The sequence below is a fragment of the Scyliorhinus torazame genome, chromosome 1 (assembly GCF_047496885.1).
Source record: "Scyliorhinus torazame isolate Kashiwa2021f chromosome 1, sScyTor2.1, whole genome shotgun sequence".
In the NCBI taxonomy this organism is placed as follows: Eukaryota; Metazoa; Chordata; class Chondrichthyes; order Carcharhiniformes; family Scyliorhinidae; genus Scyliorhinus; species Scyliorhinus torazame.
Window position 1 is genome coordinate 290,916,074 of NC_092707.1, and position 25,742 is coordinate 290,941,815.

General features: G+C 43.5%; 1 protein-coding gene across 5 annotated transcripts in view; it reads left to right on the forward strand.

The window, feature by feature from the left end:
* The window catches only part of utrn (utrophin), a 770,758-nt gene that overhangs the window by 169,885 nt on the left and 575,131 nt on the right, over window positions 1–25,742 (forward strand). For all 5 annotated transcript variants that reach the window (XM_072507465.1, XM_072507476.1, XM_072507484.1 and 2 more), the window contains exons 5-11: window positions 2,480–2,557; window positions 6,213–6,305; window positions 6,651–6,823; window positions 10,624–10,739; window positions 14,764–14,927; window positions 16,037–16,240; window positions 23,245–23,426. In XM_072507465.1, the coding sequence (XP_072363566.1) occupies window positions 2,480–2,557; window positions 6,213–6,305; window positions 6,651–6,823; window positions 10,624–10,739; window positions 14,764–14,927; window positions 16,037–16,240; window positions 23,245–23,426 (1,010 nt within the window). The remainder of the gene's footprint in view (window positions 1–2,479; window positions 2,558–6,212; window positions 6,306–6,650; window positions 6,824–10,623; window positions 10,740–14,763; window positions 14,928–16,036; window positions 16,241–23,244; window positions 23,427–25,742) is intronic.

Here is a 25,742-nt window from a genome sequence, read left to right on the forward strand (position 1 = left end):
AAACAAAAGTTCATGCTGTAGGGGTAATATATTAGCATGGATACAAGTTTGGCTGGCTGGCAGAATAGAGAGAGTACACATAAATGGGCCCTTGTCTGATTGGCAGGATGTGACAACTGGAGTCTTGCAGGGGCCTGTTTGGAGCATCAACTTTTTACAATTTATATCCATGACTTAGATGAGTGGAGTGAAGGCATGGTAGATAAGTTTGCAGATGACACAAAGATAGGTTGGAGAATATGTTGTGAACAGGACATAAAGAGTTTGCTGGTGGGTATAGATTGGTTTAGTGAGTGGGCAGATGGAGTATTTTATTGTGAGCTGTATAAAACGTTCGGTAGGTCACAGTTTGAGCACAGTGTGCAGTTCTGGCCGCCCCACTATTGGAAGGATGTGTTTGCACTCGAGAGGATGCAGAGGAGATTCACCAGGATGTTGTCTGAACTGTTGCGTTTCGGTTATGAAGAGAGGCTGGCTAGGCTGGGGTTGTTTTAGAGCACAGAAGGCTGAGGGGGGACCTGATTGAGGTGTATCAAATTATGAGGGATATAGATAGGAAGAAACTCCCTCTTCGTAGTGGGGTCAATAACCAGATGGTATAGTTTTAAGATAAGGGGCAGGAGATTTAGAGGGGATGTGAGGAAGAACTTTTTCACCCAGAGGGTGGTGGGAATCTTGGACTCACTGCCTGAAAGGGTGGTCGAGATGGGAACCCTCACAAAATTTAAGGAGCATTTAAATGAGCACTTGAAATGCCATAGCATACAAGGCTATGGTCCAGGTGGAATTACAATCACTAGTGCAGCTGTGCTGAGCAAACTGATGGAGCTGTGGGCTGACAAGTGTCCGTATCTTGATAGACTTCATTCTGGAAAGTGGGATTATAATATCATATATATCATAGAATTTTCAGTGCAGAAGGTGCTTGATGGCCGGCACAGACACGAGGGCCTCTTTCTGTGTTGTAAAATTCTATGACTATGACTCCATGGGAAAATGTGAAGATGTTCACTTTGACAGGAAGAATAAAAAGCAAAGTACTACTTAAATGGAGAATGGTTGCTGAATTCGGAGATGCAGAGGGGTCTAGGTATTCTGTACAGTCACAAAAATTAGTATGCAGATGCAGCAAGTAATTAAGAAGGCTAATGGCATGCTATCCTTTATTACAAGAGGAATTGAACATAAAAATAAGAATGTTATGCTTCAGTGATGCAGGGCATTGGTAAGATCACATCTTGAATATTGTGTGCTGTTTTTGTCTCATTATTTCAGGAAGCTTACAAATGCTTTGGAGATGGTTCAGAGGAGGTTTACTCGATTGATTCCTGGAATGAGCCAGTTATGTTATGAGGATAGGTTGAACAGACTGGGCTTATTTCCATAAAGTTTAGAACTTTATTAATTTGATGAAGTATATAAGATCCTGAATGCTCTTGACAAGGTGGGCGTGGAGCGAATGTTGTTTCTTGTTTTAAAAAAAAAAGTGTTCTTGGAATGTGGCCGTCGCTAGCTGGCCTAGCATTTATTGCCCATTCCTAATTGCCCTTGAACTGAGTGGCTTGCTAAACCATTTCAGTGGCGGGCAGTTAAGAGTCAACCGCATCGATGTGTGGGTCTAGAGTCACATGTAGGCCAGACGGGGCAGCAGATTGCTTTCCCTGAAGGACATTAGTGAACCAGATGGGGTTTTTTGCGACAATCTGCAATAGTTTCATGGTCATCATTAGACTTTTTTTAAAATTGCTGATTTTTTTAAAGCAAATTTCATCCTAAGCTATGGTGGGATTCGAACCCAGACCTGGGTCTCTGAATTGCTAGTCCAGTGATGATACCACTATGCCACTGGGTGAATTAGAACTAGGGGGGTACTGTTTTATACTTGAGGGTTTCCCATATAGGACAGAGGTAAGGAGAATATTTTATCTCAAGGTTGTGTGGCTTTGGAATTCTCTGCCTCAAAAGACGGTGGAAGGCAACGTAGATATTCTTATCAGTCAAAGGTTATCGGGATAGATGGTAATGTGGAATTCAAAACACAAACTGATAAACCATGCTCTTAGTGAAAGGCAGAGCAGGGCTCAAGAGGCCGAATGACTTACCTCTCCTAGTTCGTATGTTTGTAACTATGTTCAGCTGATTGACAGATAACTGTCACTTCAGGCAGCTTCCTTTTTAACTAGGCTTTTCAACAATTAAATGTTTGAAAATAAGAATGTAATTCTTAATCTAAATTTGAAGTTGAGAAACGTTCACCAGAAATTCCCACCTGAATCAAATTCCCAACATCTCACTCCATCAATGTCTTACTCCAATAGTCTGGTGTCTGCGTGCCTCTTTCTGCAGTATAATTACAGGAACAAGTTTGGTAATCATAGCTTATTGACTGAGTTTAATTTGCAATTTACTTAAATCCTTTCATGACTTCCACTACAATTTGATATGTTTCTTTTTTTAAGATTTCTCTTTTCTCCAACAGACCAAAGAACGTGGCATCAGCAGAGTACATGCTCTCAACAATGTTACCCGAGCATTGCACGTGCTACAGCAGAATAATGTGAGTTGGTTTGAATATCTAATCTTTGCCTTACGAAGCATCCATATTAACCTTTCAAATTTTGGATACATTTTATATGATGCATATATTTCAGGATGAGGTAACTTTGAAAATTGCCTTTTTACATGATTTACAATGCAAGGTGTCCAGACTTATGGCCTCAAAACTCTTGGTTCTCAACTCTATTTTCTGCCTGACACCTTTCATAAGCACACCTTTTCTTCCTTATAATTTCTTTTTCCTTTTTCACCCAGGGCGTTCCTGATTTGTTTGCCCTACCTTTCCCTTTTGTGGAAATATACCGTGACTATGTCCAGAACATTTCTGTTTTGATGATAGCCCAGTTCAGCTACAGTTTTTCCCACCAACTTTTCATTCCAATCCACCTGGCCCATTGAAGTCAGTTCTCCCCAGTTAAGGATATTTATTACGCTGCATCGCCTATTTTCCTTTCCTATCATCATTCTAAACCTTCGGATATAGTGATCACTGTCTCCTAAATGAACCCCCTCTGATACTGGATCAACTGGTCCACCGCATTTCCAAGAATAAGGTCCTACAGTGCATCCTTTCTTGTTGGACTCGGCATATACTGCTGTAAAAAATGTTCCTGGACACGATCTACGAATTTCTTTGCCCTTCTCCGCCCTTTACATGATTAAGAAATGATATGGGCACTGGACATCAAAATGTGGAATTAGTCTGGGTAGAACTACGAAATAGCAAGGGAACTAAGTCCCTGTTGAGTGTAATCTATAGGTCACCAAAAGTAGTTCCACAGTAGGGCACAGTGTCAACCAAGAAATACTGGGTGCCTTGTAGGAAAGGTACGGCAATATTCATAGGTGATTTTAATATGAACAAAGAACAATACTGCACATGAACAGGCCCGTCGGCTCACCAAGCCTGCGCCGATCACGTGTCCTAGCTAGACCAACCGCCTGTATCCTCCTATACCCTGTCTGTTCATGTGCCTATCCAGATAAGTCTTAAAGGTCGCTTAAGTATCTGCCTCAACCACCTCAATTGGCAGTGCATTCCAGGCCACCACCACCCTCTGTGTAAAAAAAAAACTTGCATCTAGACTGGATTTTGTTTTTTAATTTTAGAGTACCCAGTTCATTTTTTCTAATCAAGTGGCAATTTAGCATGGCCAATCCACCTACCCTGCACATCTTTGGGTGGTGGGGGGGAAACCCATGGAAACATGGGGAGAATGTGCAAACTTCACACGGACAATGCCCCAGAGCCGGGATCGGACCTGAGACCTCAGCGCAGTGAGGCAGCAGTGCTAACCCCTGTGCCACCTTGCTGCCCCCGTATAGACTGGATTAATCAAATTGACAAGGGTAGTCTCAAGGGGGAGTCTCGAGGTGCCCAATGGCCTCCAGCTACTCCATTGGATGGGGGTGCGAGCAGAGCTGACCCCTGGGGTTTCCCTGCCACCTGCCGCTGCCAGTCCTTGAGGCCTGCTCTCGTCTCGACCAGCATCTCAATATCCGTGGTCATGAAGCACGGAATGGACCATCTCCCTCTGGGACTACACCACATCACCCTGTCACTGTGCCACCACTTTCTGGGTCTGTGCCTGTGCAAGGGAAATTAATGAGTTGCCAACATAGAAGCATGCTGGGAAATGCTTGACTATATAGTTTAACACTGCTTTTGAACGAAAATAAGTAGGTCAGGTAACATAAACAAAATACTGCTTAATATTTTGGTCTCAGCCTTATTATGATAACACATTGTCCTCCGAAAGATGATAAAATGCGTTCTCGAGTTGTTTTTAGTCGAGGGCAAGAACATACGTACTACGTATTTCATCTTACGTACTTTCCAAGGTCTATTTAATATAAATATGACTGTTTACTTCAAGCTGTTATTTCAGACTATAAAGATATGCTTTCTTCAATCGAATCTCAAGAGTGTTGTGGACTGGCTACTGGCTAAAAAGCCAGAACACACTCCGCAAATATATTTGTGTAAATAAATTTCCTTAAATTGAACCTCAAAGAATTTGTCTTTATTATAATTTCCACGACAAAGTGGCGTAGTCGGCAGGTAGTGACTGCGCCACCTCCCTTTGGGTATGTGCCACATCGGCCAGCACCCAGGCAATGACGCCGACTCCAACAGCAATGGCCTGCTATGACTGTGCCACACTCTGGAGCGCCGCTGCACCGTCCAGGTGGCCCTGGTACATGGCTGCCTGTGATAGGGCTGCTCCATCCTGGGTCTCAGACACCGCCCGCACAGAGTCCCCCAGACCGTGGACATTCTGACCCATGGCCGAAACCTTTGCCCCCAAGATCTCCACCACGGACGTCACCTGTGTGGTGTAGGCATGGGTGGCAGGCTTGGTCGGCACCACCTCCTGATCCTGCAGGTGTTGGATTCTTCCAACTGCACTTGCAGGTACTGGATGGTTGCCAGCACTCCCTCATGAAGTCCTTTGCTCAGTGATTGCATCTCCACGATAGATGAGACCGTCCTTTCCAGAAGCCCATATCCCACCTGGATGGCAACTAGTCCTTGAGATTGGGTTGCTCACCGACTGTTTGGTTCCTCGGGGGTTCCTACTTCCATCTGATGTACTGCTGCATGTTTGTGGTGCACACCAAATAGTCCCCAGGAGCCTCTCGCTAATGTGTCCAACTGTGGTAAGTGTCTCTAGGATGGTGGAGGGTAATGGAGACAGCTGTGTCGGGAAATCAGTGTTGTCCCTGGACTGATGCTCCGGAGTATCTCAGGCTGTGGGTCTCGGACTCCCTTCGCTGTCTGTGTCCTCTTCTGCGATTAGTGGTGGTGGTGATGGTTGGGGGGGGCGGAGCAGTTGTGGGGATGGTAGATGTGGAGGTGGGGGTGGGGTGTTTGAGTGGTGGTACGGGGTTGGTGATACGGGGAGGGGGGTCCTCACTTGATCGCCTTAATGACTGCCCTCTCTTCAGGCCCACCGATCAGATACGTATCTGATGCGGTGAGGGGCCACAGGTCCGGCTTCCCCTCCAGAGTGGCCGGTTGGGCGCTGGCATGTGGTGTTCAGTCGCCCTCCCAGGGGTGGGGGGGGGGGGGGGGGGGGGGGGGGTTCCTGAACTGCTGCCCGGTCCTGGCGGTGTTGGTCACGGCGCTCATGACCACTGCCACCTGCACCCAGGCCCGGTGCACAGCAGCGGGTCGCAACCTCCTTCCCACCGTTATGTAAAGGGTGGCCCACCTCTTCTCCACGGCATCCAACAGGGTCCTGAATTCAGCATCGGTAAACCAGGGTGCTTCTCTTCTTGACTGGGATGTGTGTGTTTGGGGAGTCGAGTGCTTGTATGCGGCTGCAGCTTGTCAGCCTCTCAAGTGTCAATCAATTCCGAGCCCGGCTAATTGGTCACCGGTTTTCATTGGAATTTATTGTGTTCGACCTGGTGCAGGTGCTAGCCCCATAACGGTTGATGAATTGATCCTGGAGAGTTGCCAATTTTGCAGTCGTATATGTCCACCGATTCAGTCCTGGCGTCAACACCCCGTTTCTGAAACGGAAAATCCTGGCCACTGTGTTTCCCCATTGAGATAAATTTTTGAGATGGGTGTAAAACTTAGTGAATCTTGAAAGATTTTATTTTCTGTTCTGATATGGAAGTTATTCCTGATTTTTTTCTTTCCCCAGGTGGAGCTGGTAAATATTGGTGGGACTGATATTGTAGATGGAAATCATAAACTGACACTTGGGCTTATTTGGAGTATCATTCTACATTGGCAGGTGAGTAAACAGCTATCAGCTCAGCCTATCTGCTGAAGGATTGTGGCGTAACTTTGACAACCGAAAGTAAGGAACCTACCAAATACATTTTAACAAGCAAGTCCTTCGCACAATGACATGATGATCATCGAGTGTGGAGAAGGTAAACATGACTGAAGAATCTTTAATTAACAGACAGCAGTTAGAGTTAGTAAGATGGTCCCTCAGGAACTAAATGTTCAATTAATGGTTGGGCTGTCTCAACAAGCATTTCCCCCCAGCTTTTCCCAGAGATTGAAGTGGTTTAACATTAACCTTCATTCTGAGTTATTTTAACTTGATTAATTATGTTGTATTTTGATACAGGTCAAGGATATAATGAAAGCAATCATGTCAGATCTTCAACAGACCAACAGTGAGAAGATTCTGCTGAGCTGGGTCCGTCAGTCAACCCGACCTTACAAACAAGTTAATGTTCTGAATTTTACAACCAGCTGGGTTGATGGTCTTGCTTTCAATGCGATTGTTCATAGGCATAAGTAGGTATCAGTCAATAATTAGGCAAATAGATATGCTTTCGCATACAATTGTATTAGAGAATTTTTGATATCTGTGGCACCAAATGCTAACTGGTTGAAATTTTAACCTTCAAATCCATTGCTGCATGGAGACATCATCCGAAGGCACAGTGTTAGTTTTTGCATGTATGCTGGTGATAGCTAGCTCTATCTCACCCCCATGTCTTTTGACTTCTCCACTGTTGTTAAATTATCAGACTATTCGGTTGACATTTCGTACTGGATGAGCAGCCATTTTCTCCAGTTGAATAGTGGGAAGAGTGTTTTTGGCTCCCACCCCAAACTCTGTTCCCTACCTACCGACTCCATCTCTCTCTCTGGCAATAGTCTGAGATTAGACCACTCTGTACCTTGGTGTCCCATTTGATCCAGAGATGAGTTTCCTCCCTCATTTGCACCATCTCTAAGACCGCATATTTCCACCTCCATAACATCGCTCGACTTTACCCCGGCCTCAGCTCATTTTCTGCTGAAACCCTCATCTGTATCTTCATTACATCGACTCGACCACTCTAATGTGCTCCTGTCTGGTCTCCCAGATTCTACCCTCCATAAACTTGGGGCCATCCAAAACTCTGCTATCCATGTCATAACTGGCAGCAATTAACATCCCCCCATCATCACTGTGCTTGCTGATCTACATTGGTTTGCAATTAAGCAGCATCCTAGTTTCAAAATTATCACCCATGTTTTCAAATCCCTCCATGATCTTGCTCCTCCTCATCTCTGTGATGTCCTCCAACCCTTTGAGCTTCTCTAGTTCTGGCATCTTGTGCATTCCTAAATATAATTGATCCACCATTGGTGGCTGTGCCTTCAATTGCCTAATCTCCAGGCTGTGAAATTCTTCTCTATATCTCTCTGCTTCTCTACCTCCATTTCTCCTTTAAGGCACTTCTTAAAACCAGTCTGCTTGACAAAGCTTTTGACAATTTGACCATATATTCCCTGTTGTTGCCACACTAGGTTTTATAATCACCCATGTGAAGTGTCTTGGAACATTTCATTATGTTAAAGGCACTATGTCAATATAAGTTGCTGTTGTTTAAACTTGCAGAATCAAATGGCAGGCTGATGACTTGCTTAAAAAAGGGTGCGAAAAATATAGAATTTCTACAAATGTGGTTTCAAATTAAAATTCAGTTTGGTCTGTAGTTACACTTTCAGAATTGTGATGCACTGGACCTAGGTAGAATGCTCATTTGGAGGGTTGGTGCAGTCCCGATGGGCCAAATGGCCTCCTGCACTGCAGGGATTCTATGAAAGAACATCCCACAGTTTTTCTTAAGTTTTTTTTGGAACAGATTAAATTGTCCCAGGCACACACTCCAGGACATTAAATTGAAATGCAAACATATTTTGTGTCTTTTTAAAATGTATGTTTGACAGCTTGGGCGATATTCTCCGGTATCGGCGCGATGTCCGCCGACTGGCGCCCAAAACGGCGCAAATCAGTCGGGCATCGTGCCGCCCCAAAGGTGTGGAATGCACCGCATCTTGGGGGGCCGAGTCCCAACCTTGAGGGGCTAGGCCCGCACCGGACAAATTTCCGCCCCGCCAGCTGGCGGGAAAGGCCTTTGGTGCCCCACCCGCTGGCGCGGAAATGACATCTCCGGGCAGCGCATGCGGAAGAGAGTTAGCGGCCGCTGACGGCATTCCCGCGCATGCGCAGTGGAGGGAGTCTCTTCCGCCTCCGCCATGATGGAGACCGCGGCGAAGGCGGAAGGAAAAGAGTGCCCCCACGGCACAGGCCCGCCCGCGGATCGGTGGGCCCCGATCGCGGGCCAGGCCACCGTGGGGGCACCCCCCAGGGCCAGATCTCCCCCCCCCCAAGGACCCCTGAGCCCACCCGCGCCACCTTGTCCCGCCGGTAAGGTAGGTGGTCTAATCTACGCCGGTGGGACAGGCATTTTAGCAGTGGGACTTCGGCCCATCTGGGCCGGAGAATCGCGGGGCGGGCGGCGCCAACCGGCGCGGCGTGAATCCCGCCCCCGGCGATTCTCCGACCCGGCGGGGGGGTCGGAGAATCTCGCCCTTTATCTTTGAGTCGAAGAGATTCAAATTCTGGAGGATTGTGAAATTAAATCAGAGAGATTAAACTGGACCGGTTATTTGCTCCTTCTGTAACTACTGTAGAGGAAAGGGGATAAAGGAGTTCCATAGAAAATTAATTGGTGCCCATGGAAGATTATGGCCCTTAGTTCAGGAGAAGTTTGACTTTATCCTTGGTATAGGGGAGACAACTTTTCTATTCATCATAGATTCAGTAAATTTACAGATGTGTGCTTGTTTTGCACACATCTGCTTATCTATTCACTGTTTCTAAACCGTTTGGTAGCTTACAAGTTACACCACAGTCTCTCTGCTTTCCTTAGTCATTGAAATCATGTGAAGCCATGTGATTCAACTGGTAGCAGAAACAGTGACTTGGGTTTCTGTTCGATCCCTGGGCCAATTATTGGGCACCTGGTTTGGAGAGACTGAAGGTTCACTTTGTGAAGTGACCGTTGAGTATTCAATGTAAGGAAGTCCAAAAGCATAACGTTTATTTGACTCGTCTTTTGCCATTTTTCTTCTCCTTTCTTCTGCACAGGTGTAAGATGCACTGGTGCCATGACCATTATTAATGGGGAGGTCTTGATGGTGAACATTGACCAGCTATTCAACTCCAGGGCTTTTTAACCAAGCCTAATTCTGTCTCCACCCAGGGCACTCACTCTTTCATTTCGACCAGTGGTCGCTGGATAGGAGTGGGCCCTTGCCAGTTTTTCTCTTCCAAACCCTTTTTTGTTATAATGCCCCAAAGGTTAGCTGTCTGAGATTGGTCCAATTTAAGAAACATCGGTGCGTGAACTTGGACATTACTGGGCTGTAGGCGGTTGCATGGAGCCCAAGCACGTAATATTTTCATTACATTTAATAACTGTTCGGTGTAAAGATACCCTCCACTTTGCCCTCTGATTTATAACATAACACTGAAGATATTTTGTGGGATTGCAAGAAATTATGTTTTTGTTTGTACGAATTTAAACAGTGGATAAGGTAATTCTGCTTTCACTCAAAATTCACCTCACCTGTGGGGAGGGGGTTGGAGAATGACCCTGATTTCACTGCATTTGCAGTCAATTGCCATATTTTGTTTATAAAACATTTTTAGGATCTTAACAGGGAGCACTTCTTTCCCACTTCGTGAAGTTTTTGCTGCACTTATTACAGGTATAAGGAACTGATGTCGACTGTAATAGCAAATTAAATAACAAAATATGGAAATCAGCTTCCCGTTTTTCTCTTTTCCCCTCTAGCTTGCAATTTTCTAAGAATAAAAATCACTGAAATTAGCCACTCAACTGAAGAGTTCTTTTCTAAGTCTCCGTGTCATACATATACTATGTACCAGGAGAATGCAATCATTAGCGGGGAAGTTTGTTCTTGTTTTGTTTACCTCACCACTGAGTTCTTGTACGTCATTTGAGCTCAGTCATCAGAGCTGATTATTGTCCTCACATTACCTGACATCCATATATGCCATTGTGTTGGGCTGAAGGATTGGTAGTGGTGCTTTTTCTCAATTGTAGTAACTTCTACCAAAATTAAGTACAGATTGGGAGCTGAGCCTGGAGCTTTGCTGGTATTGTGTGGCTCAGTAACCACAGAGATCGAGGAACTGTCCACCATATTTTGCAACTTTGTAACTTAAAACCATTCCTCGACATGGTTTTGTTTTCTAATTCAGCATTGTTTTAAAACCATGTCTCTTGCAGACCAGGTTTGTTCAGCTGGGATAAAGTTCTGAAGATGTCTGCAGTGGGACGCCTCGAACATGCTTTTAACATGGCTAAAAAGCACCTTGGGATCGAGAAGCTGCTGGACCCTGAAGGTTAGCTGTAGTTTGGTGTTAGTGTGCTTGCCACATTGTGTTACACAGGTACATTGAATTGATACTGAATGATATAAATGGGTGAGACTAAGCAATGCCATAAAGTATTCGACATCTGCTCGGCTGTACTCCTGATCTTGGCCTTACTGTTGAGAGATGCTTGCTGCAGAGGAGGGAGATTTGGAGAATTAACCGAGGCATTGGAGTAGATTTGCGTGGTCAGTACATGATGGGAAAATGCTGAAATACTAACTATGAGTTAGAAAATCATACTATGATTAAAGTCGATGTGGCTTTCCCAAAGGAAATTATGTTCAACAAAGTTATTAAAGATATTTTGGGAATGTAACTTGTAGGGTACATAAAGGTGAACCAGTAGATGCAGTAGTTTAGATTTCCAAAAGACATTCATTGAGGTGCCATGCAAAAGGTTAGTATGGAACACCACTAAACGGAACCAGAATCCGTTGAAAGGATATGACTATATAGGTCTGAAATAGACACCCCGTCAGGCCTAGCAAGAGACAGAATCTTCATCATCAGGGAAGAAGGTGGCCTCAAAGGAAAGGAAGGAAAAGCTTTATGTGAAAAATTACAAACTTATAAATACCTAAAATGACTAGAATTGGGCAGCTGGAAATTGTCAGCTAACTCCCTAAAACTGGAAACCTCCCCTACATGAACAGATCCCCAAACCGCTCCAGATCCTTTTCCCAGGGGGGTTAACTGGGAAATATTCACTCACATCTGAATTCAATTTATATCCAGAGAAGGAGCCAAATGTATTTTTATTTTTATTTTTTTAAATGTAAGTTTAGTGTATCCATTATTTTTTTCCTATTAAGGGGCAATTTAGCATGGCCAATCCACCTACCCTGCACATCTTTTTGGGTTGTGGGGCTGAGACCTATGCAGACACTGGGAGAATGTGCAAACTCAACACGGACAGTGACTCGGGGCCGGGTTTGAAATTGGGTCCGTGGCGCCGTGAGGCAGCAGTGCTAATCACTGCACCACTATGCACCCCGGAGCCAAAGGTGTTAAGCAACTTCATTATGGCATCAATGGAGGGGCTAGATCCATAATATAAAGAAGTAGATTGTCCGCGTAAAGGGATACCCGGTGCACCACCCCATCCCGACTAATTCCCCTCCACTTACTAGAGGAGCTCAGCGCTATAGTGAGCTGCCCAAAGATTCAGGAGTGGGGGACAGTGGACAGCTCTGCCTCGTGCCCCCATTAAAAGTAAAGTAGTCAGAGTTCAAGGCGTTTGTGCGAACACTGGCAGTGTAAAATTGTGGCCAAAGTCAAACCTCCCAAGAATCTCAAATACATACTCCCATTGCACTCTTATCAAATGCCCTTTCAGCATCAAGAAATACTATCACCTCAGGTTTGGGCACTGTGGAGAGGAAAAGGGAAAACATTTAACAGGCGACGTATTTTGGCCGACAATTGTCGGCCCTTCATGAAGCTTGTTTGATCCTCCGAGATTATATTTGGGAGTAGCCAGCAACTCCGGAGTACTCGCTTGATCCACCTCAAGAATGGAATTCGCCAGCCTCTGCTGCTCCACCCTTGTTGTCCTCAAAAAATGCGCTCTAGAGGAGATAATTTCCCCCCCTGAGGAAAGCCTTAAGAGCCTCCCACAACGCGGAAGGTGAGATTGACTCAGATTTGTTATATACCTCTATGGCAGTGAACATATGCTCACAAATCTTTTATCTGCTAACGATGTGTCTAATCTCTATGGTGTATGTTGGCTGGGGCCAGACTCTAGCGATAAATCAATGATCCGAAACACAGATTGCTGAGTACTCAGCTGCCACCACAGAATGGAGGAGAGACATATCTAAAGCAAAAAAAATCAATGTGCAAATACACTTGGTGGACAGGCGAAAAAACAAAAAGACTTTGTCGCTTAGGTGCAAGAAGTGCCAAGGATGGAGTTACTGTGAAAAGTCCTTAGTCGCCACATTCCGGCGCCTGCTTGGGTACACGGAGGGAGAATACAAAACATCCAAATTACCTAATTACCTATGATTCTAAGACAAACAACATTCCAGAAATGCTAGGGAACCAAGGGTCTACTGAGGAGGAGGAACTGAAGTAAATAAGTGTTACTAAAAAAATAGCGTTGGAGAAATTAATGGAACTGAAAGCCAATAAATCCCCAGGGTCTGATAATATAGATTGCAGAGTACTAAAGGAAGTGGCCACGGAAATATTGGATGTGTTGGTTCTCATCTTCAAAATTCTGTTTCTGGAACAGTCCCAAAAGATTAGAGGGTGGTAAATGTAACCCCACTATTTAAAAAAGGAGGGAGGGCAAAAACAGGGAATTACACCCCATTTAGCCTAACATCAGTAGCAGGGACAGTGCTAGTCTATTATTCAGGGTGTGGTAACAGGACAGTTAGAAATATCAATAGGATTGGACAAAGTCAACATGGATTTATGAAAGGCAAATCATGTTTCACAAACCTACTGGAGTTTTTTGAGGATGTAACTAGCAGAATCGACAAGGGTGAACTAGTGGATGTGTTATATTTAGATTTTCTGGAAAATCTTTGATAAAGTCCCCCATAAGAGATTAATGTGGAAAATGAAATCACATGGGATTAGGGTAATATATTGGCATGGATCGAGAATTGGTTGGCAGACCGGAAACAGAGTTGGAATAAACGGGTATTTTTTGGAGGAAGGCAGTTATCAGTGCTTGGGGACCCCAGCTATTTACAATATCCATCAATGATTTGGATGAGGGAACCATATGTAATATTTCCAAATTTTCTGACAACACAAAACTTGATGGAATATGAGTGGTGATGCGGTTTTTAAGAGGTTTCAGTGTGATTTGGACAAGTTAAATGAGTGGACATACACATGGCAGATGCAGTATGTGAAGTTATCCTCTTTGGACGGAGAAGCAGAATAACAGAGTGTTATTTAAATGGTAATAGATTGGGAAATGTTGATGTACAAAGGGACCTAGATGTCCTTGTACACCAGTCAATGAAAGCAAACATGCAATTACAGCAAGTGGTTAAGATGGCAAATGGTATGTTCACTTTCATTGCAAGAGGATTGGAGTACAGGAGCAAGGATATCTTACTGCAGCTGCACAGGGCCTCAGTGAGATCTCAACTGGAATATTGTGTGCAGTTTTGGTCTCCTTACCTAAGAAATTATATATTTGCAATAGAGGGGGTGCAGCAAAGGTTCATCCGGCTGATTCCTGGAATGACAGGATTGCCGTATGAGGAGAGATTGGGTCGACTTATTTACTGGAATTGAGAAACATGCAAAGAGATCTCATTGAAACATCAAATTCTGACAGAGCTGAACAGATGGGATGCAGGATTTTGATTACTTTGCCTGGGAGCTCTGGAACAAGTGGTCATATACTCAAGATATGGGGCAGGCCTTTAAGACAGATGAGGAGAAACGTCTTCACTGAGCATGGTGAACCTGTATAATTCTCTGTCACAGAATCCTGTTGCGAACAAGCCACTGAATACATTTAAGAAGGAAATAGATTTGTAGACTCCAAAGGTATCAAGGGGAATGGTGAGAGCGCAGGAGTGTGGTGTTGATATAGAGAATCAACCATCATCATATTGAATGGCGGAGCATGCTTGAAGGGCTGAATGATCTATTCTCCCTATTATCAGTGTTGCTGAACCAAGTTTCTTTCACTCAAATAACTAGAATGATAGAACTTAGCTTGCTTGCAGAGTTCTTTCCAGTTACTGCTAATTACAGACAAGATTTGAATTTAAGAGCAAATTTAAGACAGGACGAGCACTTTTATCTGTTGCCAGACCTGCTGAGTTTATCCAGCATTTTCTGTTTTTGTTTTTGGTGAAAACGTTACTGGACAGGTGCAGAATGCTGAATTTTTGAAATAGGTCTGGTCCCAGTGGATACCATGCATAGGCTGAATAAACCTTACATTTTAATTTTCCATCCCAGTAGTGTTTGTCTAGGTCTCCATTTCTGATTTATGCTACTTTTCATCCAGATGTTGCTGTTTCTCTGCCTGACAAGAAATCCATCATCATGTACGTAACCTCTTTATTTGAAGTGCTCCCTCAACAAGTTACTATGGAAGACATCCTTGAAGTGGAGACTCTACCAAGGCAGTACAAAGTTGAACATGCAGAGGGTCCTTTATCCCGTCAGAAGGTATGGAACTGGAACTGCCTGTTATCATGTACAGTGGTGTGAGCTCTGGGGTGCGGTTAGTGAATTGCTCAACTAAAATACTGGTTCCATTTGGTCCCTCATCATTATTGGGCTTATTTTGCTACTACATTATTTTCATGAACAGCTGGGAGGCAGATGCAAAATTTTACTGAACTCACGCTCATGTACAGTGTGATGATGCACTGGGGAATCTGTTTTTGCTTCTTATAACTTTTCTGCTATTTATCTAATCCTCATTGGGAGGTACAAGTGACCTATGTTACACATGATGTCTGTGGTGGCCACGGTGGTGTTGATTTTGCATTAAAATGCTGTGTTATTAATCTTTTGATAAATTTACAGTACCCAATTCTTTTTTTTAACGAATTAACGGGTAATTTAACGTGGCCAATTCACCTACCCTGTACATTATTTTGGGTTGTGGGGGTGAGACCCACGCAGATATGGGGAGAATGTGCAAACTCCACACGGACAGTGACCCGGGGCAGGGATCGGACCCGGGCTCCTGACGCCGTGAGGCAGCAGTGCTAACCACTGTGCCACCATGCTGCCCTGTGTTCTTAATCTTACATAAATTATAAAATTTGATCCTAATAGATACAGTGTTAAACAGGTTACTGGTTGCAATTGGTTAGAGTACTTCAACTTTAACTGATAAGATAGAAGTTACTGAGCAATTATTTCACAGAAAACATTAAAAAATAGGGTCCAGATGGCGGCGGACCTTTGGTCTTGTGTGACCCCTGAGCTTTTATTGTCTTAACTAACAAGTCAATCCTACTGCTGATTCTTTCTCCTTTTCTCTGTTTGAGTTTTGAGAAGCTGGAGGTTTGGAAAGTGCCATACTGATTGCTGTTTATAAATTCTAAATCAAAGCACTATAATCTGCTTGGGTCTATGACTCGAGATGTCTGTAGATTATTTGTGGCTCTTGAAGTGTTAAAAGTACAACGTATACATTTCACAAAAGTAAAGGGCTTTGAGACCCCAATTTGGAACAACTCTTGGACCAATTGATAATTTAGATGTTCTTAACTTGCAAATATAACCATCAATGTTAAAAGGATTTTTAAAATGTTCTTTGTTAGAGTGTGACCTCTGGAAAGGAGTCATTGAGCTCTCAGACTGAAACTTCCAGCACAGTGCCTGAGATGAATGTGGATTTGGACAGTTACCAAGCAGTTTTGGAGGAGGTACTAACGTGGCTATTGTCTGCTGAGGACACTCTTCATATGCAAGGTGACATCTCCTCAGACGTTGAGGAGGTGAAGGAGCAGTTTCATATCCATGAGGTATGGCCGGATACTGTATCAGGAATTGTCAGTCTTTGATCTTGAGCTAAATCTTTGTTAGAGAGAAATAAAATTAATTGTGGTTAACATTTATTGTAACTCGGGCTTTGGGCACGCCTTTAAACTAAATGAGGAGAGTGGGGTCAAGTGAAGGGGGGGGCGGTTTAGAAATCTAAAGAGCAACATTGAGGCAGTAGAACAGTGTTGCAATTTGGGTAAAGGCAAGCAGAATGGTGTGGGAGGGTCAGAGAGTTTAGTGGATACAGTGCATCAGCTAATAAAGTACATGCAAAGAATAGTGGTAAAATAATAGCATTAAAGACTATAGTTGGATAGAACATCAAGCAAGAAGTAATTGAAATATAATAATTTTGGGGGACTGTAATCTTCTTAGACTGGACAAATCAAATCGGCATAGGAAGTCTGAAAGATGAGTTTGCAAAATGCTTTTACAGCAGTTTACTGGAACAATACACTGCGGAAGCAGTTAGGCATAATGATATTTTAGTACTGTGTAATGAAGCAGGTTTAATTAGTAATCTCGTAATATAAGGTCCTTTAGGGGAAAAAGTGATCATACTACAATTCCATAAGAGATGGGAGAAATTATCATGGAAAATTATAAAATGGCAGAAACATTGAACAAATATTTTAAGTCTTTCTACACAGTGAAATACACAAGTTGCATACAGAAATAGAGGGTAACCAAGGGGTACTAAGAGTGAGGTAAGTAATTAATAGCAGCAGAGAAAATGTATTGACAAACTATAGGGACTAAATGTCAAGGTAGCACAGTGCATTTTGTTTCACAGCGCCAGGGTCCCAGGTTCGATTCCCGGTTTGGGCCACTGTCTGTGTGGAGTCTGCACGTTCTCCCTGTGTCTGCGTGGGTTTCCTCCTACAAGTCATGAAAGACGTGCTTGTTAGGTGAATTGGACATTCTGAATTCTCCCTCAGTATATCCGAACAGGTGCCGTAGTGTGGTGACTTTCACAGGGGCTTTTCACAGTAACTTCATTGCAGTGTTAATGTAAGCCTACTTGTGACCATAAAGATTTTTATTAAGTCAAGAAATCCCCAAGATCTAATGGCGTGGACCCTAAGACCCAAGCTGGGAATTGAACCTGGGACCCTGGAGCTGTGAAGCAACAGTGCTACCCACTGCGCTACCGTGCTGCCTTATGTGGCCATGGAAACAGTAGATGCGTTGGTTGTCATCTTCTAAAATTATGTAGATTCTGGAGCAGTCTGGCAGTTTGGAGGGTGGTACATGTAATCCTGCTATTTCAAAAAGGAGAGAGGGAGAAAACAGGCACTTGCAGACTGGTGAGCCTAACAGTAGTCAGGAAAATGCTAGAGTCTTATTGTAAAGGATGTGATAACAGGACATTTAGGAAATATCACCGTGATTAAACAAAGTCAACATGGATTTATGCAAGGGAAATCATGTTTCACAAACCTACTGGAGTTTTTGAGGATTTAACTAGCAGAATAGATGAGGGAGAACCAGATGATGTGGTGTATATGAATTTTCAGAAAGCTTTTGATAAAGTCCCACAAGAAGTTAGTGTATAAAATGAAAAAACATGGGTTTGGGGGTAACATGTTGGCATGGTTTGAGAAATGGTTAGCAGACAGGGAACAGATTCGTAATTGATGGGTCTTTTTGGGAGTGGCAGATGGTGACCAGAGGTTTGGTCCTCTTCTGCTCCTGTTTCTTGCGTTCTTATGTTCTTATCTAATTATTTATTGTTATTTGTGGAATCTTACTCTGTGCAAATTGGCTGCAATATTGCAGAAATCACAAAAGTGATCACATGTCATTAAACTGGCTCGTCGTGCTCTTATACACCCTGAACATGGGGATCAAGCTATAAAAAGGGAAAGATTGAACTGCTTAGAAATGTGTTGCTGCTGCCATAGTTGCGGGAGAGGAAACATGTAACATCTGCAGCAAATCAGCAATTTAATGTGTTCGTGGCTGAATTAAGACAGTGGAATTTAAATTGTAGGAGGCCTGAAATGCTTAAGCATAAGAACTAGGAACAGGAGTAGGCAATTCAGCCCCTTGAGCCTGCTCCACCATTCAATATAATCATGACTGATTTCATCTCGGCCTCAACTCCACTTTCTTGCTCGTTCTCCATAACCCTTCAACCTATTACTTATTAAAAATCTGCCTATCTGCTCAAGTTTACTCAATGTCCTGGCATGCACTGCACTCTGGGGTAGTGAATTCCACAGATTCACGACCCTTTGAGACAAGCAACTTCTCTTCATCTCTGTTTTAACCCTTATCTACCCCTTATCCTAAAACTATGACCTCTTGTTCTGGATTGCCCACAAGAGGAAGCATCCGCTCTACGTCTACTTCATCAATATTTTTTATCATCTTATTGGGTTAGATTGGTTTATTATCACGTGTACCGAGGTACAGTGAAAAGGTATTGTTCTGTGTGCAGCTCAGCGAGATCATTCCTTCCATGAAAAGAAAATACATAATAGGTCAAACATAAAATACACAGCAAACATAAAATACACAATGTAAATACATAGACACAGGCTTTGGGTGAAGCATACAGGTGTGTAGTACTACTCCGTAGAGAAGATGTTTGAAGAGATCAGATAAGTGCATCAGTCCATAAGAGGATTGTTTCGGAGTCTAGTAACAGCGGGGAAGAAGCTGTTTTTGAATCTATTAATGCGTGTTCTCAGACTTTTGTAACTCCTGCCCGATGGAAGAAGTTTGGATGAGTGAGTAGTGGGAGAGGTCTTTGATTATGCTGCCTGCTTTACCAAGGCAGCGGGAGGCGTCGACCGAATCAATGGATGGGAGGCGGGTTCGCGTGATGGACTGGGCGGCGTTCACGACTCTGTAGTTTCTTCTGGTCTTGGGCCAAGCAGTTGTCATACCAGGATGTGATGCAGCCAGATAGGATGCTTTCTATGGTGCACCTGAAAAGTTGGTAAGGGTCAATGGACATGCCAAATTTCCTTAGTTTCCTGGGGACGTATAGGCGCCGTTGTGCTTTCTTGGTCATAGCGTCGACGTGGGTGAACCAGGACAGATTGTTGGTAATGTGCACACCTAGGAATTAGAAGCTGTCAACCATCTCCATCTCGGCACCGTTGATGCAGACAGTGGTGTGTACAATACTTTGCTTCCTGAAGTTAATGACCAGCTCTTTAGTTTTGCTGACATTGAGGGAGAGGTTGTTGTCGTTACACCACTCCACTAGGTTCTCTATCTCCCCTCCTGTATTCTGACTCATCATTGTTCGAGATCTAACCCACTACGGTCGTGTGATTAGCAAATTTGTAGATGGAGTTGGAGCCATATTTTGCCACACAGTCATGTGTATATAGGGAGTGTAGTAGGGGGCTAAGTAGCCTTGCAGGGCCCTGGTATTAAAAGCTATCATGGAGGAGGCATTGTTTATTGTTACTAATTGTGGTCTATGGGTCAGGAAGTTGATCCAGTTGCAGAGTGAGGAGCCTAGGTTTTGGAACTTTGATATGAACTTGGCTGGGATTATAATGTCAAAGGCGGAGCTGTAGTCAATAAATAGGAGTCCTTGTTGTCGAGATGCTCCAGGGATGAGTGTCGGGCCAGGGAGATGGTGTCTGCTGTGGACTGCTGCGGCAGTATGCAAATTGCAGTGGATCTAGGCATTCTGGGGATACGGAGTTGACTTTCTTCATGACCAACCTCTCGCAGCACTTCATTACGATCGATGTCAAGGCCACCGGATGATATTCATTGAGGCACGTTGCCTCGTTCTTCTTTGGCACCGGTATAATGGTGGTCTTCTTGAAGCCGGTGGGACCTCGGAATGGAGTAGGGAGAGGTTAAATATGTCCGCGAACACATCTGCCAGCTGGTCCGTGCAGGCTCTGAGTGCATGACCAGGTATCCCGTCCGGACCCGTCGCCTTCCGAGGGTTCGCTCTCAAGAAGGCCGATCTGACTTCGGAAGTGTGACGGTGGGTATGAGTGTGTCCGGGGCTGCTGGGGCAATTGAAAGCGGTTTGATGGTTTCCTGCCCGAACCCGGCATAGAATGCATTCAGTTCATCGCGGAGATGTGCGCTGCTGCCAGAGATTCTGCTCAGCTTCACTTTGTAGCCCGTTATGTTGTTTAAGCTTTGCCAGAACCAACGAGAGTTGGTTATATATCTTAATTAGTTCTCCTCTCATTCTTCTAAATTATAAAGAGTATAGGCCTAAACTGCTCAATCTCCCTTCATAAGACAAACCCCTCATCTCTGGGATCAATCTAGTGAGCGTCCTCTGAACTGCCTCTAATGGAACTACATCCCTCCTCAAATAAGGGGACCAAAACTGCACACAGTACTCCAGGTGTGGTCTTACCATTGCCTGTACAGTTGCAGCAACTCTTCCCTAATTTGTACTTTATTCCTTTAGCGATAACGGCCAAAATTTCATTTGCCTTCCTTATTACCTGGTGTACGTGCAGGCTAGTTTTCTGCGATTCACGCAGAAGGACATCCAGATCCCTCTGCACTGAAGCACTCTGAAGTATCTCTCCAATTCGATAATAATTGTCTTTCCATTTTTCTGACCAAAATGGATAATCTCACACTTGTCTACTTTAAACTCCGTCTGCCAAATTTTGGTCCACTCACCTAAACTATCTGCATCCATTTGTAAATTTCTTACTATTCCACCTATTTAAGTGTTATTTGCACATTTGGCGATAGTGCCTTTTATTCCTACATCCAAGTCTTTAATATATATTGTAAATAGTTGGGGCCAGTTATCCTGATTCTCTGCTCTCTGTCAGTTAGCCAGACTTCTATCAAAGCTAATAAATTACTCCTCATCCCATGTGATCTTGCCTTGTGTATTAACCTCTTGTGTGGCACCTTATCAATGCCTTCTGGAGGTCCAGATATACCAGATGCCCATAGGATAGAATTAAGCCATTCGGCCCATCGAGTCTGCTCCACCATTCAGTCATGGATGATATGTTTCTCACCCCCATTCTCCTGCCCTCTCCCCATAACCCCTGCCCCCCTTATTCATCAATAACCTATCTATCTCTGTCTTAAAGACACTGAGTGACTTGGCCTCCACAGCCGTCTGCGCCACTGAGTTCCACAGATTCACCACCCTCTGGCTCAAGAATGCCTCCTCATCTCTGTTTTAATGGATCGTCCCTTCAGTCTGAGGCTGTGTCATCAGGTTCTAGTTTCTCCTTCTAGTGAAAACATCCTCTCCATGGTCACTCTATCCAGGCCTCGCAGTATCCTGTAAGTTTCAATGAGATCGCCCCTCATCCTTTTAAACCCCAACGTGTACAGACCCAGAGTCCTTAACCGCTCCTCATATGGCAAGTCTTTTGTTCCAGGGATCATTCTTGTGAATCTCTGCTGGACCCTCCCCAAGGCCAGCATATCCATCCTTAGATACGGGCCCAAAATTGCTCACAATATTCCAAATAGGATCTGACCGATCCTTTTACAGCCTCAGCAGTACACCCCTGCTCTTGTATTCTAGCTCTGTTGTCATGAATGCTAACATTGCATTTGCCTTCCTAATCTGCCAACTGAACCTGTACTAATAATAGTTATTACTAATAATCGCTTATTGTCACAAGTAGGCTTCAATGAAGTTACTATGAAAAGCCCCTAGTCACCACATTCCAGCACCTGTTCGGGGAGGCTGGAACGGGAATTGAATCCGCACTGCTGGACTTGTTCTGCATTACAAGCCAACTGTCTTAGCCCACAGTATTATTGACTTAGCTTGTTGGATCTTCGAAGAACTCTAGAAAATTAGTCAAAACAGTATTTACCCTTCATTAAACCATGCTGACTCTGATGAATCGTGTTTAACTTTCCAAATGTGCTTATTACATTCTTAATAGCGGATTCTAACAATTTCCCAACGACAGATATTAAACTATAGTCTCCTACTTTCTGTAGTCTACTATTGTCTCCTACTTTCTGCCTGCCTCCCTTTTTGAATAAGGATGTTACATTAGCATTTTTCCAGTCCACTGGAACCTTTCTATATCCAGGGAATTTTGGACTATTATAATCAGTGTATTCACTACCTCTGCCACCACTTTTAAGAGCCTAGGATGTAGTTCCTCCCTTTCCTTCACCTCAGCATTACCTGTTACTATTGGGATGGTACTAGTGTCTCTACCATTTGTGTTCCACACTATTAACTTCCTGGTCTCACCCTCCAAGGGACCAACATTCACTAATAGAAACCTTTGCTATCCTTTTTTTATGTTTTGCGAGTTTTCTTTCCTAATTTACCATTGCTCTTTTATTACTTTTTAGTAACCCTTTATTGATCTTTAAACATTTTTAATAACTCATGAAATTTAATATGGTGACATAGAAACAAATCTCTAAGTATTTCCTACCTCCTTTCCCCATGCACTCTTCCCCCCCTTTAAATGTGTTAGTACCTGTGTCAAAATATCATGTAAAGTAATTGTATATAAACATGTTAACCATTGCTATTAGCAGAGGAAATACCTAGCAGCCAGTAATAAAATATTTCTTAATTTAAAAAATGGAAATGGCCATGATATCTGCAGGACAGCGTTCAATGAGTTTGTTGTGCAGCGGTATGACTTTCTAGAACATCAATTTGATTTACCTCATTGAGGGAGGCTGTAACAACCTAGGATATTGTCTTAATAATGGATTGAAAAGTTGGTGTGGTTTGATTTTTTTAAAATTACAGCGATATATTTTTGGGGCCTGGAACATTTTTTATTCCATAATATTTGCTATTTAGGCTGAAAACTAATTTATTTTTAAAAGTCAGAATTGGCCGAAGCACACAACGTGAGAACCCAAGGTAAATTAAAATACGTCCTGAGATTAGTTTTGTGCACCAAAGTGACCTTTGTTATTGGGTTTCGAATGGTTGGTGGGTATGATTACATTTCTCAGTCAATGGTAGATTTTGTCAAACATGTAGTCCCCAATTTAATTGTTATTTTCATTCTTTCTGACCCAGGGATTTATGATGGAGCTGACTGCCCATCAGAGTAATGTGGGCAATGTACTCCAGGCTGGAAATCAGCTTATTGCACAGGGCAATCTGACAGACGAGGAAGAGAATGAGATCAGAGAGCAGATGGCGTTGCTTAATTCTAGATGGGAAAGCCTGAGAGTTGCCAGCATGGACAGACAAGCCAAGTGAGTTGTGAACTGACTGTTGAGACTAAATGTTTTTAAGCATTGCACCTTAAGACCATTGTTACCTGTCACAGCTGTTGAATTAACATGTGTTATGGCTGGGCTGGAGAAAGGTTTGCAATTTTAATTTATAAACGTATTGCTCAACTTCATCTCTGACTTGAGTGAAAACCCACCACCGTGTTTAAAGCACTGAGATCCATAGTACTCCCAAACGTGTCTGACCAAGCCTCTCTGCAGCTAAAGCATTGTTTCCTCCCCGTTGTATTCTATTACCCTTGCGATTAAAAGCTAGTATTCCGTAAGCTTTTTTGATTACGTTTTACATGTGTTCTATATGCTAGTTTTTAGTGATTTGTGTAGCTGGACACCCAAATCTATCTGATTCTCCACAGCTCCTGTTATCAGCCAGGAATTTGCTGCGGTAATGGTGTTGAAACTGTCAGCATTTGCCATTATTACTCCTTTTAAACTGGCTACAATTTCAGAATTCAGGCATGTACAGAATAATGTCCAGTTGTTGTTAGTGGGCCTGCATCTCTTCATATGCAGGCCCATTAAGAAGCTGTAGAGGTTCCCAAAAGACTGCAATCTCTGGAATCAAGGACTCCCAATCTAACTCTGATAATTTAACTGTAAAATCCCTGAATAGTGTCACACCGTGTTGAATGAAGTGTAAATGGTGTATTAACTTCCTTCATAATTACCGCTGGACACCTTCACTGTCTCAGAAAGGCTAATTTTATGTTTGTGGAATGTCACATTTCTCCACATTCTGTATATTCTTCAACAGTTTTCCTCTTAAAAATATTTTATCTTTCTTTTCCTTCTATATTATACAATCTTACATTAATTTGCCATTTGAAAATTTAAAGTGAAAGATTTAAAGTGCTTTTAACTTCATTGTTTTCCGTAGGTAAATGCTTCACTTTAATTGGTTGTCTACCTGTTTACTGACATCATTACTGCTACATGCCAAGACATCCCCTTGACTTGGCATTGTGGTGATATGCCTGCAAGCAATATCATATATGGCTGGTGGTGTGACTTTCAACCAGCAGACGGCAGTGCAGACACACCATGCGGTCTCAAGACAGTAATCATGTGACAAGGCACTCCGATATAAGTGGGGGCACATCTGGTCAACACAGATAGTTGTAAGACGTACAAGTGGACTGTCGTTCCTAGGTATAGTTCCAGGGGAGTACAAAGAAACTCCATGATAACTTGCTTTGTAACAGATCGCTAACTTACCATGTGTGATTCCATAAAGATCCTGGTTTGGACTTGTCTCAAGTCATTTGGCAGATTCCTTGCTAGACATCGAACACCAAACACAACAGTCATGAGATTTAAACTGCTGTCAGATGGGGATTATGTGATGTGAGCGCGGGGGCGGCTGAGCTTTCACAAGGTCTGGCTCTGCTCATCTTTCAATCTTTTGTTTTTACCCTTGTGCACATCTCTTTCATGTCTTTTTTTGATTTACATGGCTTTTACTAGGTACTGAGATTTGTTAGTCAATATTTCAGCACTTCTTGTGTTGAGACAATATGCTTTAATCCTCGTTGATTTGTGGCGGGAGTCATAGTGATGTGTTGTCTTTGACGGCACAGCTGTCTTTGAGAAATTTGCTGCCCTAGGAGTACAGGTCCACAGGTCATTGAAAGGGGCAACACAGGTGGAGAAGGTAGTCAAGAAGGCATACGGCATGCTTGCCTTCATTGGCCGGGGCATTGAGTATAAGAATTGGCAAGTCATGTTGCAGCTGTATAGAACCTTAGTTAGGCCACACTTGGAGTATAGTGTTCAATTCTGGTCGCCACACTACCAGAAGGATGTGGAGGCTTTAGAGAGGGTGCAGAAGAGATTTACCAGAATGTTGCCTGGTATGGAGGGCATAAGCTATGAGGAGCGGTTGAATAAACTCGGTTTGTTCTCACTGGAACGAAGGAGGTTGAGGGGCGACCTGATAGAGGTATACAAAATTATGAGGGGCATAGACAGAGTGGATAGTCAGAGGCTTTTCCCCAGGGTAGAGGGGTCAATTACTAGGGGGCATGGGTTTAAGGTGAGAGGGGCAAGGTTTAGAGTAGATGTACGAGGCAAGTTTTTTACGCAGAGGGTAGTGGGTACCTGGAACTCGCTACCGGAGGAGGTAGTGGAAGCAGGGACGATAGGGACATTTAAGGGGCATCTTGACAAATATATGAATAGGATGGGAATAGAAGGATACGGACCCAGGAAGTGTAGAAGATTGTAGTTTAGTCGGGCAGTATGGTCGGCACGGGCTTAGAGGGCCGAAGGGCCTGTTCC